Here is an 18,031-nt window from a genome sequence, read left to right as displayed (position 1 = left end):
TCTGATGTGGCTACTAGACAGCCATGCTCATGACCCCAGCTTCAGCGACCATGACTGATTAGGACCAAAGGACTAGGGCTGGTGGGTGTGTTTCTGGAGCAGGATATACATAGTTTGGTGAAGGTTGTTATCCACGGTTCAGGAGACGTGTAACCTAAAGTAGCAAAAGGCAACATTTAATGGGGCGGAACCTGCAGGCGCGGACCGTTCCTCCCCAGACCAGGAGCTCTGCCGGACCGCTTTCCCCGTCGCTCCCGTCCCGAGCCAAACCGCGAGGACTTCCGGTGCGTTTCCGCGGTGCTCGGGAGTGGGGAGAGTCCGAAGCTGGTGAGTGCGGCCTCCTGGCCTGTTTGAACTTTTCTGTTTTTGTTGTCCGTGTGGCCCAGCCACCCTGTTCCCGGTTCGGGATCGCGGAGTGCCCTGAAGTGGGGCGCCTCGGCGGGACGCGCGCCTCCCCCTCTGTGGGCCGGTGCTGGGACCCTGGTGGCTCTGCAGGCCTTTCTCCCTGAGAAACCGTCACCAGAGCCCCCGTCGCCAGTACTTCCCGGGGCACCCGGCGTAACTTAGCTGTTTCCCGAACTTGGGAACTTGGGGGCCGGAGACCCTGGCCGCGCCCGGTATGGTTCTGTCCGACTCTAATTTCGGGTAAAGTAATTTGCCCGAACCGACCGTTTGTTTCTCATCTACAAAATGGATATCATGTTTTTATTAAATAAATGCCTATCGAGGAGCTGGTTTGTGCTGGAGGAACAAAAAGACTCAAGTCTCACGGAGGTAACAGCCCTCTGCTAAATATAAACGCAGAATTGCAGCCTGATCAATGAAATGGAAAGGTCCAGGGTGCCGGGGATTGTCTCACGGGATACCTGACCTAACCCCGGGTCAAGCAAGCTTTAGTGAGGAAGTGAATATTGAGCTGAGATCAGAAAAAATGATTTGGGGAAGAGTTTTGTTTTTTTATTTTAATCCAAGGAGCCTCCAGCCAGTGTGGCGGGAACAGAGAACTCTGCAGGGTGCTTGGTATGAAACAGACGAAGGAGTTGGGAGGGGCCAGGCAGCCCAGGCCTTGTAGGTCTTGTAGGTCATGGTAAAAATTCTGGTTTTCCAGGAGCCATAAGAAAAGCCACTCACATGGAATTAAGTGTGAGCCGGTGACATGCTTAGATTGGGCCTTCGAAAAGTTCACTCTGGCTGTTGGATGGAGAACAAGTAACTTGGAGTAAGGAGGTGATGGCGAGAAGCAGATGGACGGATGTGACTTTGTGCATTCCAGGGCATATTCTCTGTGCCAGGCCATGTGCCAGCTGCTGAAGATACAGTGAAGAGAATTACCGCTGGTGTAATTAGAATAAAGGAATGTCATTATCAAGGAGGAAGGAGCACAGGTACCACAAGGGAAAATGGCTAATTGATGAACAATTATTCTAAATGTAGTAGCTCCTCATTTAGCAAGTACTTATTAAGTACCTTCTGAATTCAGGGTTGGGAATAAGATGATGATGATGCAAATTATTTAGAGCAGCGGCTTTCAGGCTTTTTTGACTGTGACCTACAATAACAAATACATTTTACCTCATGACCAAGAATCCATACAGACACATAAAACTTCAGAAGACAGTTTATCTTTATTACTCATGAAGCACTCTTTTTTTTTTAATTTTGTTGTTTCCATTAAAAAAAATTAATGCTGGTTGAGACTCTCTAAATTGATTTTTTTTTAAAGATTTTATTTATTTATTTGACAGACAGAGATCACAAGTAGGCAGAGAGGCAGGCAGAGAGAGAGAGAGGAGGAAGCAGGCTCCCCGCTGAGTGGAGAGCCCGATGCGGGGCTTGATCCCAGAACCTGGAGATCATGACCTGAGCCGAAGGAAGAGGCTTAACCCACTTAGCCACCCAGGTGCCCCTCTAAATTGATTTCTTAACCCATTAATGAGTTTTGACATGCAGTTTGAAAAAAAAAGTGCCAATTTAGAGTGAGAGTCATTTACCGTGGTTTGGGGTTAAGATGATAAAACATTGCCTCTACCATTTTTGGAAACAGGTCGGCCTTTTCTCACTGCTTTATTTTGTTCTGTTTGCTTAACATAGAAAAGAGTAAGAAGAATTAAACAGGCAGCTGGTTCTTCCGTTTGTGAAATTTGGGGGTCTTGTTTGTGCATCTGGCTGGGTTGGAAGTCCCTAGAGGCAGTAGTGACTGTCCTACCCTGTGGACATTTCATAGATCATTGTTTCAGGCAAAGATCTGGCCCAGTGCGGGCTCTCAGTGATTATTTATTAAATTGAATAGGTAAGCCTCTTGGGACTAGAAGGTTAGATAATTGTTTTTATTAAATTAGCTCATGTTGGAACCATTCCTATAAATACCACCCAGGCAGTGTCTGCCTGCCTACACGTTGTGTCAGTATGTCCCCGTGGATAGTTCAGAGGTGGGTAAAATAAGTGTTCTTGCTCTTTCTCTTCTAAATACTGATCCTAGACCAGCCATCCCACCTGAATCTATTCTGGGCAAGGTGTCCAGAGTTGCCGCTGACTGTGGGCCCTTTGGGAAGTTGCTTCACTCCCTGGACTTTAGGGGTTTTTTATGCGTAGAAGGTGAAGAGGAGGTTTGTGGTTGAAAAGCTTTCCACTTCCAAACATTTTATGAATGAACACCCACTTCAGATGCAGAGCACCCACTTTCCACCTTCTGTCCATGTCTGGGCCTTCCTTAAGGCTTATGGGAAACTGGGTATATGCTGGATTTAATCATCCTTCTTAGCTTCTTGGGACTCTTCCGTGATAGGGTTTAGGCAGAGTTACAGTATGAGGCAGTTTAGGCACAGTTGTAGTTTCTGATAGACCACCCAGGCTTTTCCCACCTTCATCTTGTTGTGGGAGAGAGATCCTGAGAGCAGATCTTGAGTGGGCAGTGAGAAGAACACTGGCCTGGAGGACAGGGTACCCAGGTTCTAATTTGTGTGACCTTGTATGACCTGGAGCACATCGTTTATCCTCAGTGTCTTTCCAGCTATGCAGTGAGTGTTCTTTCTCCATAAACCAAAACACAAAATCCTCTTCACCCTGAGTCCTCTTTTCCTCATCAGTAAAATTGATGCAGGGTTGTGGCGAGGATTAAGGGATCTGATTCAATCTGGCACATGCAGAATCCTCAGCAAATGAAGCATCTTTCCTCAAGTTCCAGTTAACTCTGATTTCTTTCTTTTTCAGTTGTTTGGAAGACAAGAGGGGTTCTCTTTTTGGTCACTTAGCACTGGTCCCATGGCTGCCATGCAAATGGATCCTGAGCTTGCCAAGCGCCTGTTCTTTGAAGGGGCCACTGTGGTCATCTTGAATATGCCCAAGGGGACAGAGTTTGGCATTGACTACAACTCCTGGGAGGTGGGGCCCAAGTTCCGGGGCGTGAAGATGATCCCACCAGGCATCCACTTCCTCCACTATAGCTCTGTGGACAAGGCCAATCCCAGGGAGGTGGGACCTCGTATGGGCTTCTTCCTTAGCCTGCAGCAGCGGGGGCTGATGGTCCTGCGCTGGAATGCGATTCGAGAAGAGGTAGACCTGTCCCCAGCCCCAGAGGCTGAGGTGGAGGCCATGAGGGCCAACCTCCAGGAGCTGGACCAATTCCTGGGCCCTTACCCATACAACACACTCAAGAAGTGGATCTCACTCACCAACTTTATCAGCGAGGCCACAATGGAGAAGCTGCAGCCTGAGAGCCGGCAGATCTGTGCTTTCTCAGAGGTGCTTCCTGTGCTGTCCATGAAGCACACCAAGGACCGCGTGGAACAGAATCTACCTCGCTGTGGCACTGAGTGCAAAAGCTACCAGGAGGGCCTGGCCCGGCTGCCAGAGATGAAGCCCAGAGCTGGGACAGAGATCCGCTTCTCAGAGTTGCCCACACAGATGTTCCCAGCAGGTGCCACGCCAGCAGAGATAACCAGGCACAGCATGGACCTGAGCTACGCCCTGGAGACGGTGCTCAGCAAGCAGTTCCCCGGAAGCCCTCAGGATGTGCTTGGTGAGGAGGAACAGGATTCTTTGGGAGTGGGCCAGAAGATGGGTGTATAGTAGGGGATACATCTTGGGTTATCTAGTCCAGCGGTTCCTAAACTTAGCAAGAAAGCAGTCTTGCCCAGTCCCCCTGGGACTGAGTCAAGAGAGCTGGAGTGGGGCCCCAGCACTATCTGTCTGTCTATATAATAAACAAACAATGTAGGTGAACCTGATGCAGCCAGTTCTGTGTTTGGGAACCACTTATATGACCCAGCCTCTCATTTTACAGATTGAGGTTCACAGAGGGAAAGGATTTGGCCAACTATGTGGTCAAAGTGAGACCAGAGCCCAGGGCTCCTGGTTCCCCATCTCCCATCTGCCTCCTCAGTTTGCTCCTGATTCTCTCAAAGTGTTGGTTTCTCCACTGGCTTAGACCAGGATCATGATTTTTTTAAAATTATTTTTGTTTTTTTTGTTATTTTTCTCCCTTATTGCAAAAGTACTGTATGGTCATCATAGAAGCAAAACAAAAATGCATTCCCAACTCCCACCACCTAGAAATAACCAAATTTTGTACCCTTGGGTATATTTCCTTTTCGTCTGTTCCATGTGTATGTATCCCTGTGCAGCATTTCATTGCAGTCTCTTCTCTGTGTTTTCTGTGTATTTCCCTTTAGTCTCTTTTTTCCCTCAATTATATGTGTTTGTGTGTATAAATGATTTTTTTTATTTTTTTAAAGATTTTATTTATTTACTTGAGAGAGAGAGTAAGAGAGAGAGCATGGGAAGGGAGAGGGTGAGAGGGAGAAGCAGACTACCCGCTGAGCAGGGAGCCAGATGCGGGACTCAATCCTGGGACTCCAGGATCATGACCTGAGCCGAGGGCAGTTGCTTAACCAACTGAGCCATCCAGGTGCCCCTATAAATGATTTTTTACAAAAACAAGATTGCAGTATACTATTTTGTAATCTGCTTTAACATAAACATTTTTCTATGTTGCTGAAACAGCCCCTTCTCGATAGTGACCACTTATGTGCCATAGTTAATGAACCAGCCCTCTGTTGGTGGGCCTTTAAGTTGTCCCTATTTTCCCTATTGTGTTGTCTAATGAACATCCTTGTGTGTACTTATACATACATTTAGGGTTGAAATTGTTGGATCAGAGCCTATGTCTTGTGAACTAGGGTAAGGCTGTTGCCCATCATCTCTGAAATGGCGATTTAGCAAAGGCCTCTTCCTGCCGGATGGTTGGAGAATGATACCGTTTCAATTTATATTTCTTTGATTCTAGTGACAGCAGACATTCATCACATCTTTAACAACTATTTATATGTTTTCTTTTACAAATTGTCCAGGTATTTGCATATTTTTCTGTTGGAAGATCAGTGAGAAATTTGAATATAGGGCCCTTTATATCATTGGCTCTCTGATAAAAGGGTACACTTTAATGGGTGCATCGTAATGCATTACACAGTATTATCATTTAATAAGTAACACTTAGGAAATTCTGGCTTAAAAATGAACCAAAATCCTGTTTTCTACCTCTTAAACATTTTAGTTCTTCAAAGTAATCTTGTGAAAGGTCTGTTGCAGGGATAACTTTGTATCTTCCTGACAGCACTTTGAAATTACTTCTGATCTCCTAACTTAATTTCAGACTAGGCCAGAAATGCATGAATTTAAGTAAATGCCCTAATTTCAGAGAATAAGCTCCTATTTTCACAAACTAACCAGGTAAAGCCAACTGTAGAAGCAAATCATTAACCTCTATCGTAGGAAGAAAATTTGATAATATCTTTTTTTTTAAGTTTATTTATGTATTTGACAGAGATTATAAGTAGGCAGAGAGGCAGGCAGAGAGAGAGGGGGGGAAACCGGCTCCCTGCTAAGCAGAGAGCCCAATGTGGGGCTTGATCCCAGGACCCTGAGATCATGACCTGAGCCGAAGGCAGAGGCTTTACCCACTGAGCCACCCAGGCGCCCCAAATTTGACAATATCTTGAAAATGTCAGTCAAACATCCAGTATATCTGGACCAGACAACTAGACAAACTTAGTTCCACAAGCCTAGGAATAGAGAACTAGTTTTTCATGTCTCTGGAGGTGACAGAGATCAAACAGCCTGCATTTAAAGAGGTACGTGGTGTTGAGTGCATCTGTTCTTCTCATGGCCCACGTGTAAGTGTGACACCACAGAGCCCCTCATTAAATTTGAAGCCAGAGAGGATGTCTCTAATCAACAGCAGTGTATCTTGGCAACCAGAGACCCAGTTGCTTGCCCAAGGACCGTGGCTTCTGGATCGTGGGGTCTCTGTTTCAGACAGGTGGAAACGTGGGAATAATAATTAATATTTCCTGAGCGCTCCTTTGTGCCAGGCATTATTTTAAATGCTTTATGTGAATTATATTGATTTATTTAATCTTCCTCACAGCCCTCAAATAAGGAAATTGAGGTATAAACAGATTGAGTAACTTGCCCAAGGTCACACATCTCTGAAGGTTTGAACTCAGATTTGAACTCAGGTAGTTTGGTTCCAGAACTCGTGCTATTAACCACCAAGCTGTTCATAGAGATTAAATCACAGAGCTCCGTGGTTAAACAAATGCAAGTGATCTGGGCTTGATCAAGTGATCTAAGCCTCGAAGAAGTACTCACAAATTTTCCTCTTCCGGGAAGCTCTGGAACTGTTCTCACCCAGTAGGAATTCTGTTTTATCTTCCATTGTTCCCATTGCCAAGCATTCGATATGTGACCTTGGGTAAGTCCCTTGACTTTATCTGTAAAATGAGACAGATATCACCAACCTGAATACCTTTTGGGGTTGGGCTGGGGATTACATGGTGTAGTGCAGCATTTCCCTGGCCCTGGAGCAGACCATCTGCATCAGAATCACCCAGGAAGCTTTTTAGAGCTACAGACACTGAGGCTCTGTCCATCTGTCCTCAGCCAGGATCTCTGTGGGGGAGGCTTGCACAGCTTTATCTTCAACAAGCTCTCCTAATACTGATTGGCAGTCCAGTTTGGGATCTGCCTGGCATAATAGCCATGGACATGTTTTGTGAACTTTCGAAGTACCAGGCAAATACTGGTAGATCTCTTCTCTTACAGTCTGATTCTATAAAACCATGGTTTGGTTTTTCGTGGCTTGAATTTAGAGCAGTTCAGCAAACTTGAACTGAGTGTGTGCTCAGTGCAAACCGCTCCCCCCGCCCCCTCCTTGCAGGAGAGTTGTGCAGGAGACCACCACTGCTGGGGTCAGTAGATCGGGCACTCCACTCTCTCAGGATCATTCTCCTCTCTGTGCCTCCCAGGTGAACTCCAGTTTGCCTTTGTATGCTTCCTCCTGGGGAATGTGTATGAGGCGTTTGAGCACTGGAAGCGGCTCCTGAATCTCCTGTGTCGCTCCGAAGAAGCCATGGTGAGGCACCATACCCTCTACATCAACCTCATCTCCATCCTCTACCACCAGCTCGGTGAGATCCCGGCCGACTTCTTTGTGGACATCGTCTCCCAGAACAACTTCCTCACCAGCACCTTACAGGTGAGCCATCTTCTGGCTGACACCCATGTGGGTCAGAACTAAGGGGAGGAAGTGTGAAAGCCCCTTCGGGAGGGTTACTTTGTTGTTGCTGTTTCCTGGCTCTCTCTTCTACTCAGTTGTAAGTTCCGTGATGCCAGAGACCCTCTCTCTGTACCACCATCTCCCTGCCTTGCTCTGAGAATGCCACGCAGTGGGGTACTTGGCATTCAACTAACCTCTACCTCTGTGAGTTACTCAGCTCAAAACACTTTTTCTTTCTCCCTGTAGCCGTTAGTTGGTATAACCCAGTAGGACAGAGTTTTGAAGCTTGTTATTTCCAGGGAAACATCTGCAGCTCCTTAGATCTCATTTAAGCATTAAAGTAACTTTGATTTCCTGTTCAAACAAAACGTGCCAGTTTCTGCAGAGATTCTCTGACAGAAAAAGTGAAATTTGCTTTTAACTTGGCAGTTAAATTTTCATTATGAGTGGTAATTAGGGAAGATGCTCAAACAACTTACAATCTTCATCCTGTGCTATTTCCTCCCTTTGCAAATAGATTAGCATCCTTTAAGTTCTTGGGACAGCCTCTGTCACTCACATTTTGTAACTTTCTCAAGTGTGGAAGAGGCAGAAGCTTCAAGCTGTCAGTTTCCATACGTTCTGTTCTGTGAGCTGCTTTTTTCTCCCCGTGTGTGAGACCACTATGAGGCCCAGTCCTAAGAAGCTGGCTGTTCCTTATCCTATCACTCCCACCCAGGGTGAGAGAAGGAACAGACATTCCGGAAATTCCTGTTGGGTAGCAGGCATCATGTTTATCATGCTACTTGGGTTCCCTTATTTAATCTCTCTGGAGCCCTTCAAGGCAGGGAGGATTATTTCCTATTTACAAAGGAGAACATTGAGACTCGGAAAGGTTAAGTCATTTATGTAAGGTCACACAGCTGGTAGGTGGCAGAGTGAGGATTTAACCCAGGCCTGAGTCTTGTGATTATGCTCCTATGTACTGAATATAATGTATTCCCCCAGTAAGGATTCTTGATTGGCATCAGTGGGGACACCATCAGGGGCTTATATCTCAGAGGTATGGAACACTTTTCTACAAACAACATGCTGTTGGAAGAATCCCTGTAAGCAGGCAGCTGACTTAAAACCCTGGTACTTGGGGGCCTTATGCAGACCATGGGGAAAGTTGGTCAAGCTGATGGCTTGAGCCTGGTGTGTTCCACTTAAAAGGAATTATACAACTGCTCTTTTACTGGTTCTTGACATAACAGAGAAATTAAGTCCCTTTACCTTTCCTGTGAAGGGGAAATACCACCCTCCTCCCCCAACAAGTTCCTGGGTTACATGAGCTGGTAACTGATGAGGGGAGAGAGGGGGGCATCAGCTTGCTGACTTGCCTCTGGCAAGGACTCATGGGAATGACATGCTGCTCTTGTGATGTGTGTTAATGCTGTCACACAAAACATAGGAGGGCCACACTGTCTCATTGGCTGTCCTGACCATTGTCAGCAGAGCTGACTAATAGCTGAGCTCTGATTGCTGACACTGTGTTGCCAGCAATGATATATGAAGCAGTGAGGGCCCAGCTGGATTGCTAGATGCCCAGGTTGGGTGTACAGAGCTGTTGGTTGGAAGAATTCTGTCTGGACTTTTCACCAAGAAAATTTGATGTCATTATTTGGAAAAATCCAGGACATGTTCCTTGAAAAAAATAATATCAACACATATTTTTGAGCATCCTATCATTATATACAACATTTTCCTGAAAGTGTTGAGGGGTCCGTATATTAAGTTTCCTGCCTTCAAAAGAGATATTTTCATTGATTTAGCAGGTATTTGCTGAGCATCTGCTTTATACAAGGCCCTGTTGCAGGACTGGAAATAGAGCTGTGAACAAGACAGAGTCCCTGACTTGCAGCTTATATTTTGGTAGGAAAGTAAACAAATGAATTGACCAAGTCACTTCAGACAGCAGGGCTGTGCAGGGCTCATTTCCACCACCCCGAGACCACGACCTGAGCCAAAACCAAGAGTCAGATGCTTAACTGACTGAGCCAACCGGGCAACCCCACCCCTTTTTTTTATCCTGGTAAAAAACACAAGAGATCTAACTTCTTTTTTTTTTTTTTTTTTTAGATTTTTTTTATTTATTTATTTGACAGACAGAGATCACAAGTAGGCAGAGAGGCAGGCAGAGAGAGAGGGGGAAAGCAGGCTTCCCGCTCAGCAGAGAGCCCGATGCAGGGCTTGATCCCAGGACCCTGGAATCATGACCTGAGCCGAAGGCAGAGGCTTTAACCCACTGAGCCACCCAGGTGCCCCGAGATCTAACTTCTTAACACATTTTTAAGTGTACAGTACATTATTGGTAACTATAAGCACAGCAGATCTAGAACTTTTTCATTTGGCACAACTGAAAACTTTATGTCTGTTTCATGCCTTCTTAACCTGATTAACATGATTTTCTTAACATGATTTTCACTCTGCCTGGTGTGAACTTGTTCATCCTACAAGATGCCCTCAAGGCATCCCTCTCTCTGAAGCCATTCCCAATCCCTCTCCTTTCCATATTATTAGCCTACTTAGGACTTGTCACTATTATATTACACAGACTGTGCCTGCTGAAATGTGTACATTGCCTGCCTGACTTCCCCACTAAGCCATGAACTTTTGCCCAAAGCCTGGTTTGTTATTCATATGGTGATTTTCAACACCTGGTCGAGGCCTAGCTCTTCTCTCACTTTGTGTTATTCAGTGTTTTTAGATGGCTAGAGTACATAATTCCCGTGGTAACGTAAATAGATGCCCCTGATATGACAGGTGTAAACGATGCAGTCTGATCAAAGAGCATTAGAAGCACTGAAAAGGAATTGGTTAATTCAGACGAGGGTTGCAATTTGAGGAGAAGAGGGGATCAGGAGTGAGGATCAGGAGTGACTGTGAAGGGAGGCGTTTAACCATGTGCTGGAAGGATGGCAGATTTCAACAGGCACAGTGTAGAAAAGGATATTACAAGATCTTTTTTTTTTTTTTTTTAATGGAGAGTTAACGTTGGTACCATCTTGGCAGTGAGAATCCAGACCCCCACACAGAGGCAGTCACTCAGGGTGTGTGTGAGTGAATGAATCAGCCCATAAAAGCCTTCTTCAGCCAACCTCCTGCTCTGCCCCCAGGTAGTCAAGTAAGTGGAACTGGCTTTCTTACTTAGGAGCTTAAATGGCTACTACCCATGGAGAGGGACTGGTGTTTGTATGTGTAAGCACTAAAAGGCTGCCACGTTAGCTGGTATAAAATTAGCCACGTAATGGCCTCTGCCATTAGAGGCCCTTTTGAATAGATGCCACTGGTTCTTATAAATCCCATGGATTTAGCTTGAATAAAAATCATTTGTTTTACAAAAATAGATACAGTTTTTTCTTTTATTAAAAGCAACTTGAGTCACCATAGTTTGTTTAAAACCAATGAAAGGATAATCTGAATTTAATAGCATGTTGGAAAATGAGTTATGTAGAAAATAAGGATTCGCACTGCTCATTGCATAGCATTGAGGCATAAAGTCAGGTAACCTGTTTTTTAAAATACTTTAAGTTGGGGCGCCTGGGTGGCTCAGTGGGTTAAAGCCTCTGCCTTCGGCTCAGGTCGTGATCTCAGAGTCCTGGGATCGAGCCCCACGTCGGGCTCTCTGCTCGGCAGGGAGCCTGCTTCCTTTCCTCTCTCTCTGCCTGCCTCTCTGCCTACTTGTGATCTCTGTCAAATAAATAAATAAATAAAAATTTAAAAAAAAAAAACAACTTTAAGTCACAATAGGCCATCTGTGCTTTCCAGCTTTATTTCTTGCCAATATTCTAAATCCAGTGTCCATCTCAACTCCTGATGGAAGACACTTGCTCTGACAGTGATGTCTATAGTGTTTTTACCAGAACTCCTGGCATGATCAATATCACCTACCTACTCGCACACCTTCTGCCGTCAGCTGTCACTTTGGCACATTTACTGTGTGCATTATCTCATTTAGCCCTCACCACAATGCTCAGAGCTAAGTATATAATCTCACTTTGCAGTGAGGAAACAGGATCATAGAGGTCACATGATTTTGCCCAGGCTCACCAGAGCTAGTGGATGGCAAGGCTGAGTTTTGATTCTAAAGTCTGTGGTGGGTTCCCATTTATTACTCCCGGAGAAACATCCCAAATTCTTAAACTGACCTCAGAAGACATGATTCCTGTTGCTTTTTACTCCCCTAGAAACCATTGTGAAATGATAGTTTTATTTAACACCACTTTCTTCTTCTGCAAGTGGAAATAGAATGTTCTACCTCTGGCTAGTTTCATTCTAAGTTGAAAAATCATTTGGGAATTGAAAAAATTAGGAAATTTCATCTTTTTTGTCTGTCCAAAAAAAATAGGATAAGATAGTGACTCAGCTACCTACCTTGATATTTTGAATTTCTCAAGGTGACCTGACTGAACTCAATTTATTTAACTTGGGTTTAAAAGAAGGCTTTCACATTTCCGGCTAAAGTAATTTATAATTTTAGAATATACAGACTTAATGATAAAAATATCAGTAGCTTTTTCTGTATTTAAAAAAAAATACCCAAGGGGTGTGCTTTTAGTTTTAGAGAAATGCAGTTGTTTGTGAAATGTTGTCCTCTTTCAAAAGTATTTTTAAAATATCCAGGATTGATCTTCCGATATTAAGATGATTCATTTCTCAGTGATGTTAAGAAGTGTTTACTTGATTTCACATTAACAAGTAAAATAATTAGATCATTACCATGTTTTCTGAAGAAGCCATAAAGTTAATCTAAAAACAAGGGAATCAAAGAAAATTATTGCTTGAAAACCAGGTAATGTCTATACATCTCTTTTTCTGAGTTATGGGTTTTTAAAATACCAAGTTTATAAATTATCAGGACAAAAATAGATCACTGGATGCCGGGGGCTTAGGTAAGGGGAAGGTTTGACCAGTAAGGGGCAGCACAAGGGAGTTTTTCAGAGTAATGAGACTGTTCAGTATCCTGACTGTGATGGTATATGAGCTTCAGACTCATAGAACTGAATACCAAAAGAAAAAAATACCAGTCTTGATTATATCATACAGCGATTGCATTTGTGTACACATTCGTCAAAACAAATCAAACACTTAAAAATGGGTGAATCTAGTTGTGTATAAATTAGACCTCAATAAAGTTGCTTTTTCAAGAAAGTCAACCTGGGCTATACCCTGAGTCCTGGAGGCCTGCAGAGAGGACAGTTGCAGAAGTACCTTGTCTCCAAGTCCCCCGCCTTCCCACAGGGCAATGCTGAAAATATGACGAATGTTTTAAGTCTACGTCGAGACAAAAAGGTCTCGGTAGGGATGAGGGACTGAGATTTCCCTGCTGGGACTGGATCTCGCTTAACATCTGTCACTTACTTGGCATTTATCACCATTCTCATCTGTACAGTAGGAATAGTAATTTCCTGTCCTCTTACCTCCCAGGTTTATAGTACCCAGGCTTGTAGTAAAGATTAAATCGATAAATTCTTTGAAAAGGACAAAGCACTTTTTTAAAATTAGAAGCCTTATTTTTCAGACAGAAGGTTTCTGTTATACCTGCCTCTGGTTAATTTTACTCCCAGACATTGTTTGAGAGATGAGTGGGAAGGATGAGTGATGAGTCTGAGCCCAGCCTGTTCAGACCTGTCACTGCTGGCCATTGCCAAATGCAGGGCAATCCCTACATCTCATTCTTATCTGTTTAGTGAGCTTCCTGTGGGCCCTAACTCTATGCCAGGCCCTGGGCGATGTGCTGTGTGGGACACGTTGATAAAAAGGACTCATTCTCTACTCTTAAGGAGCACAAATACTGTGTGCACGGTGTGAGAAATGCCATAGGAGGGTTTAGGCCCAGTCTAGGGAAACAGAGGCTGGAGCAGTTCCTTTTGGCTTGGGCTTTTGTAAGAGACCTGTCACAAGGAAGTGGCTTGTGAGCTGGTGGCATTCAGGAGCCACCTCCTCCCCAGGACAAGTCCTTTATTTGGTCCAGCACCATGACATAATTATTGAGCAATTATTTGGTGCCAAGGACTTGTGCAAAAGTGAACCAAAAATGGATTTTCATGGAGTCTGTGGTCTTCTTCATTCTTTTGCTCATTACACACCTCATGGGTCCTCTGTGTCAGATGCTGTGTCAGGAGTGAGTATGCAGTAGGACCCAGAGTCACTGCTTTGGAGTTGCTCCTTGTCTCTTGGGAGAGCTCGACAGTAAATGGGCTGTTACCTAACTGAGATTGAAGCTGTGTTCCCGGTAACCCTGGGCGCTGGAGGAGCATAAAGGAGCACCTGTTCCATCCTTGGTCTGGGAAGACATGCTGAAGGAGGTGATGTCTCAGCTGAACCTGAGACACTAGTAGAAATTAGTAGGTGAAGAAGATGAAAGCAGGGGTGGAAGGGTGTTGTAAGCCGAGGAAAAAGCACGTGTGTGTAGAGGCACAGAAGAGGCTGCAGAGTGTTTGGCAGCTGCTCAACGTGGCCAGAGAGGCGGGGCTGTGTAGAGAGGGGTCCAGTTTACTGTGGGAGGAGGGGAACAGGAAGACGCTTTTGCAGCTTCAGCCAGCAGGCTCCCCAGGACCTCAGGACGGACCCAGGGGTGTGCAGGGCCTCTGGAACTAACGCTGTTTGAAACAAGGCTTCTCTGCTTCCCAAGCGGGGCTCTTCCCCAGAGCTCAGCTGGGCTCCACAGTCAGCTGTCCAGGGCAAGGTCCATTAGCTGCCTGCCGACAGGCGGCCGGCTTCCCTGCTGCCCTCTCACCGCCAAGCTCACACAGCCCCTCTAATTAGTTATTGATCTGCTGTTTTGTTGTGGCTTTGCTGTCCGCTTCTGTATTTAGTCGATTCCCAAGTTAATGAAACCAAATTCTGTAACCCCCCCACTTCTGCTTCTGCACACCCACCGCCCCCAATCACTTCTGTCCCTGCTACCACTCCAACAGAATGACTCCAAACAAAGACCACTGAAATGAGCTTTACTCCTGCTAACAGGCAGTAGAGAAACAGCTGTAGAGTACACCTGTTAACTTTGTCAGGTCAAGGCCCCCAGAGCCCAGATCCTTCCACGGTGATTGCAGGCCGGCTACAGTGGGAGACCGATGGGGAACAAAGAGTTTCCCCCACCCTCGTGCTCCTGTATCTGTGGGATGGTCTGTGGAAAACTGCCCCTTCTTTTCCTGTCAGTTTTCATCTGGTCATTTAACTCCTCTTAGCCTCCATTTCCCTAAAATAGGTGTTCTGGGGTGTCTTCCCAGAGCATCGTGAGGATCTGTTGGGATACTCTGAAACTTCTTTGAATTTGAAAACAGCAAAATAGTATGAGGAGTAATGAGTTTGCTGTTATTCTTAGAAGTGATTGGGATCCAGGAAAATCCAGAATGGAGTGTCAGATGCAGAGAAAATTACTGCTTTGCTCCCTGCTCAACGTTTATATCAGATGAAACTGAATTAAAAAGAACATCAAAACAAGGGATTAATACCCAGAATGTATAAAGAACTGCAGTAACTCGACAACAACAACAAAAACCTGACTAAAAATGGGCAAAGGGCTTAAATAGACATTTCTCCAAAAAAGACATGGAAATGGCCAGTACATCTACATGAAAAGATGTTCAGCATCACTAATCATAAGGGAAATGCAGATCAAAACCACAGTGCGATACCACTTCACACCTATTAGGATGGCTTTTACTGAAAAATAATAATAATAAATAAATAACAAAAAACAGTGCTTGCCAGTGATGTGGAGAAATGGAACCCTTGTTCATTGCTGAAGGGTGGCTTCCAGGGGCTGGGGAGAGGGGGCATGGGAAATCAGTGTGGGTAGCTAGTATCAGTTGGGAAAGATAAATTCTGAAGATGGATCATGGTGATGGTTGTGAATGTACTTAACGCCGCTGAATTGTACGCTTAAAAATGGTTAAAATGGTAAATGTTATGTGTATTTAATTTTTAAGATAATAATGTAAAAAGATGGTTTAAATCGTAGTTTTGTATTATGTACATGTTACAACAACTTTTTTTTTTTGAGAGAGAGAGAGCATGTGTACAGGTTGGGGACGCGGCTTCCAGAGAGGGAGAGGGAGAGAGAGAATCCTAAGCAGACTTGCCCAGCATGAAGCCTGATGAGGCTCCGTCTCACGACCCTAAGATCATGACCTCAGCTAAAACCGACAGTTGGATGTTTAATCGACTGAGCCACCCAGGTGCCCCTGTTAGCACAATTTTATAAGAAGAACGTCAAAGATAACTTCCAAGGGGAATAGAAACCTCTGACTGGCAGCCTGTGGCCCATGAAGATTAGAGCAGCAGTTCAGCCTCGTTGGCCTAGGGCCTGGGACTTGATGGGATGCAGGGGCTTATAAACCCTCCAGGCCTTTCTTGGCACCAGCTGGTGTAGTTATTGCCCAGGTGCTCAGGAGAGCTCCCCAGGGGACTGGGCCAGGATGATGGCCCCACTGGCCTTACTCTTAATGGGGCATCTCTGCCCAAGATAGTGATTTTCCATTCTAGTCCTGCCCCAGCCTCTCAGCTGGGTTTGGACCTTCTTCCTTGGTTTGGGGGGAGCACTGCAGGTGTCCTGGGCCAGTGCCAGCAGCAGCTGATCCACCCGCCCCAGAGGGCTGAACACCACGAGGCAATTTCCACAGCTTTCTCGGCCCTCTCTGTGTTCTCAGGAGTGACTTATCCTCTGTTCTCTGTAGGTTTTCTTTTCCTCCGCCTGCAGTGTTGCCGTGGATGCCACCCTGAGGCAGAAAGCGGAAAAGTTCCAAGCTCACCTGACCAAGAAGTTTCGGTGGGACTTTGAGGCAGAGCCAGAGGACTGCGCCCCGGTGGTGGTGGAGCTCCCTGAGGGTGTAGAGACGGGCTAACTGGGAATGCTGTCAGCCAGGGGTGGCCTCTTCCCCTACGGCTGCAGTGTTGGCTTCTCCATTCACCCCTTCCTTCTGGGACCTGAGGGGGTAGGGTAGTAGCCCCACCAGATTCTGCAGAGATGGAGCCAGAATTCCCTCTTCCACCAATAAATCCGTTTCTTCGGTCCCCAAGAGGCAGTATGCATCCGAAGCCACCTTCATGGGTTCCCGTCAGCCTGGCCACGAGGCTAACCTGACCAGATCCCAGATGGGCTCTTACAGAAGCTCTCAGGAGAGACCTGCCTCGGCAGCACCCTACTTCCTTCCAAAGGAGAAGAATGTGAGCCAATAGCCTAAGGAAACTGATTGTTTATTCCACAGAATGGTTAGAAAACAAGAAACTCTGGACCACACAGGGTCTGAGCTATCAGTTGGTGATTTAAAAGTTAAACAGGGTGATAGGGAGATGAGCTAGAATTTCTGCCTGTCCTTGTTGAATGGGAACGCATCACAGAAGACACGGGCATGGGACCACCAGGAGCTCCAGAGTGGGGAGAGGGGACCCAGAAGACAGTTGGATTGAGTCTGACAAATGGTCAGCTTTTGCTTCCTCCAAGTTTCTTCCTTCTGTCCAGAGGTCCTAGTGGGTAGTTGTCCAAGACTGTTGTGGCTGCTGACCTCAGGGGCTTTGCCGAAGCCACGTCCTTCCCATCTGTCCCATTTTGAGGCCTCAGACCCAGAGGTGGGACTTGGCAACCCTTCCATATGGCTCCATTCCTCACCAGAGCCACCATGACTCTTTCCAAAGACCTGAAGACTTAACAACAAAGAGGAAGGTTCTTGCTCTGGAGAGACTTCTTTTTGTGCCTTTATTCAGGACTCTGTGGAGGACCTGGCCAGCCTAGATATTCCCAGTCCTGCTATGGAGCTGTCAGCCACAGGAGTAATGATGCTCGAGTTCCCCCAGAGTCCTGAGGCTGTGCCTGTCACACACAGGTCCTGCCACCCTGACCTCAAACAGCTGTACTCCAACAAGAGTCCCTGCTTTCCCAAGGTGCAGCTCACACCAGGTTTCTGAATGCGAATCCATGCTGGTTAAAACTTTTGGTTTCACTTGTTTCCTTGGAGATGTTTTGTCAAGAGCATAATGTACATTAAAGTCTTTGAGTTGAGACTAAATGCCCTTGTGTGAGTCTCTCTTGCAGTTAATTTGTCCACTTCTCGGCTGCCAGGCCACTGTCCATAGACACACTTCTCCCTGCTGAGCACCAGGAGACCCTGCCCAACATCTTCAGTCTCTGGAGGAGGCAAGCAGCCAGCATTGCCTGCTATTAACCAGTGGGGCCGCCGAGACAGACAGACCTGGAGGAAGGATTGAGGCCCTGTAGCTTTATAGTAACCAGAAATTATTCTCTTCCTCCCGAAGCCCACTCATCACAACTACCTGGGGAGCTTGTTAGAAGTGCACATTCCAAAGGAAGAAATTCCTGGTCCATGCTATAACGTGGATGAACCCCTGAAAACGTCATGCTGAATGAATGAAGCCAGACACAGACCCCATGTTACATGAGTCCATTCATAGGGTTTGTCCAGGACTGACAGATCCACAGGGGGGGCAGTTACT

General features: G+C 45.8%; 1 protein-coding gene across 3 annotated transcripts; it reads left to right on the top strand.

The window, feature by feature from the left end:
* The first annotated feature begins 260 nt into the window (after positions 1-260).
* On the top strand, positions 261-17,583 carry AAR2 (AAR2 splicing factor). Of its 3 annotated transcripts, none has more exons than XM_080813454.1 (5): positions 274-327; positions 1,109-1,385; positions 3,211-4,018; positions 7,305-7,534; positions 16,258-17,583. In XM_080813454.1, exons 3-5 carry the CDS (start codon positions 3,262-3,264, stop codon positions 16,423-16,425), a joined length of 1,155 nt encoding a protein of 384 aa, XP_080669580.1. In that variant the 5' UTR covers positions 274-327; positions 1,109-1,385; positions 3,211-3,261; the 3' UTR covers positions 16,426-17,583. The 3 variants fall into 3 exon arrangements, with proteins under 3 accessions (XP_080669579.1, XP_080669580.1, XP_080669581.1); XM_080813455.1 differs by having other exon boundaries at positions 315-774; XM_080813453.1 differs by lacking the exon at positions 1,109-1,385 and having other exon boundaries at positions 261-327.
* The last annotated feature ends 448 nt before the right edge of the window (positions 17,584-18,031 follow it).

This window comes from Martes martes (assembly GCF_963455335.1).
Source record: "Martes martes genome assembly, chromosome: 9".
NCBI lineage: Eukaryota > Metazoa > Chordata > Mammalia > Carnivora > Mustelidae > Martes > Martes martes.
The sequence above is the reverse complement of the archived record's forward strand: the minus strand, read 5'-3'. Positions and strand labels throughout refer to the sequence as shown.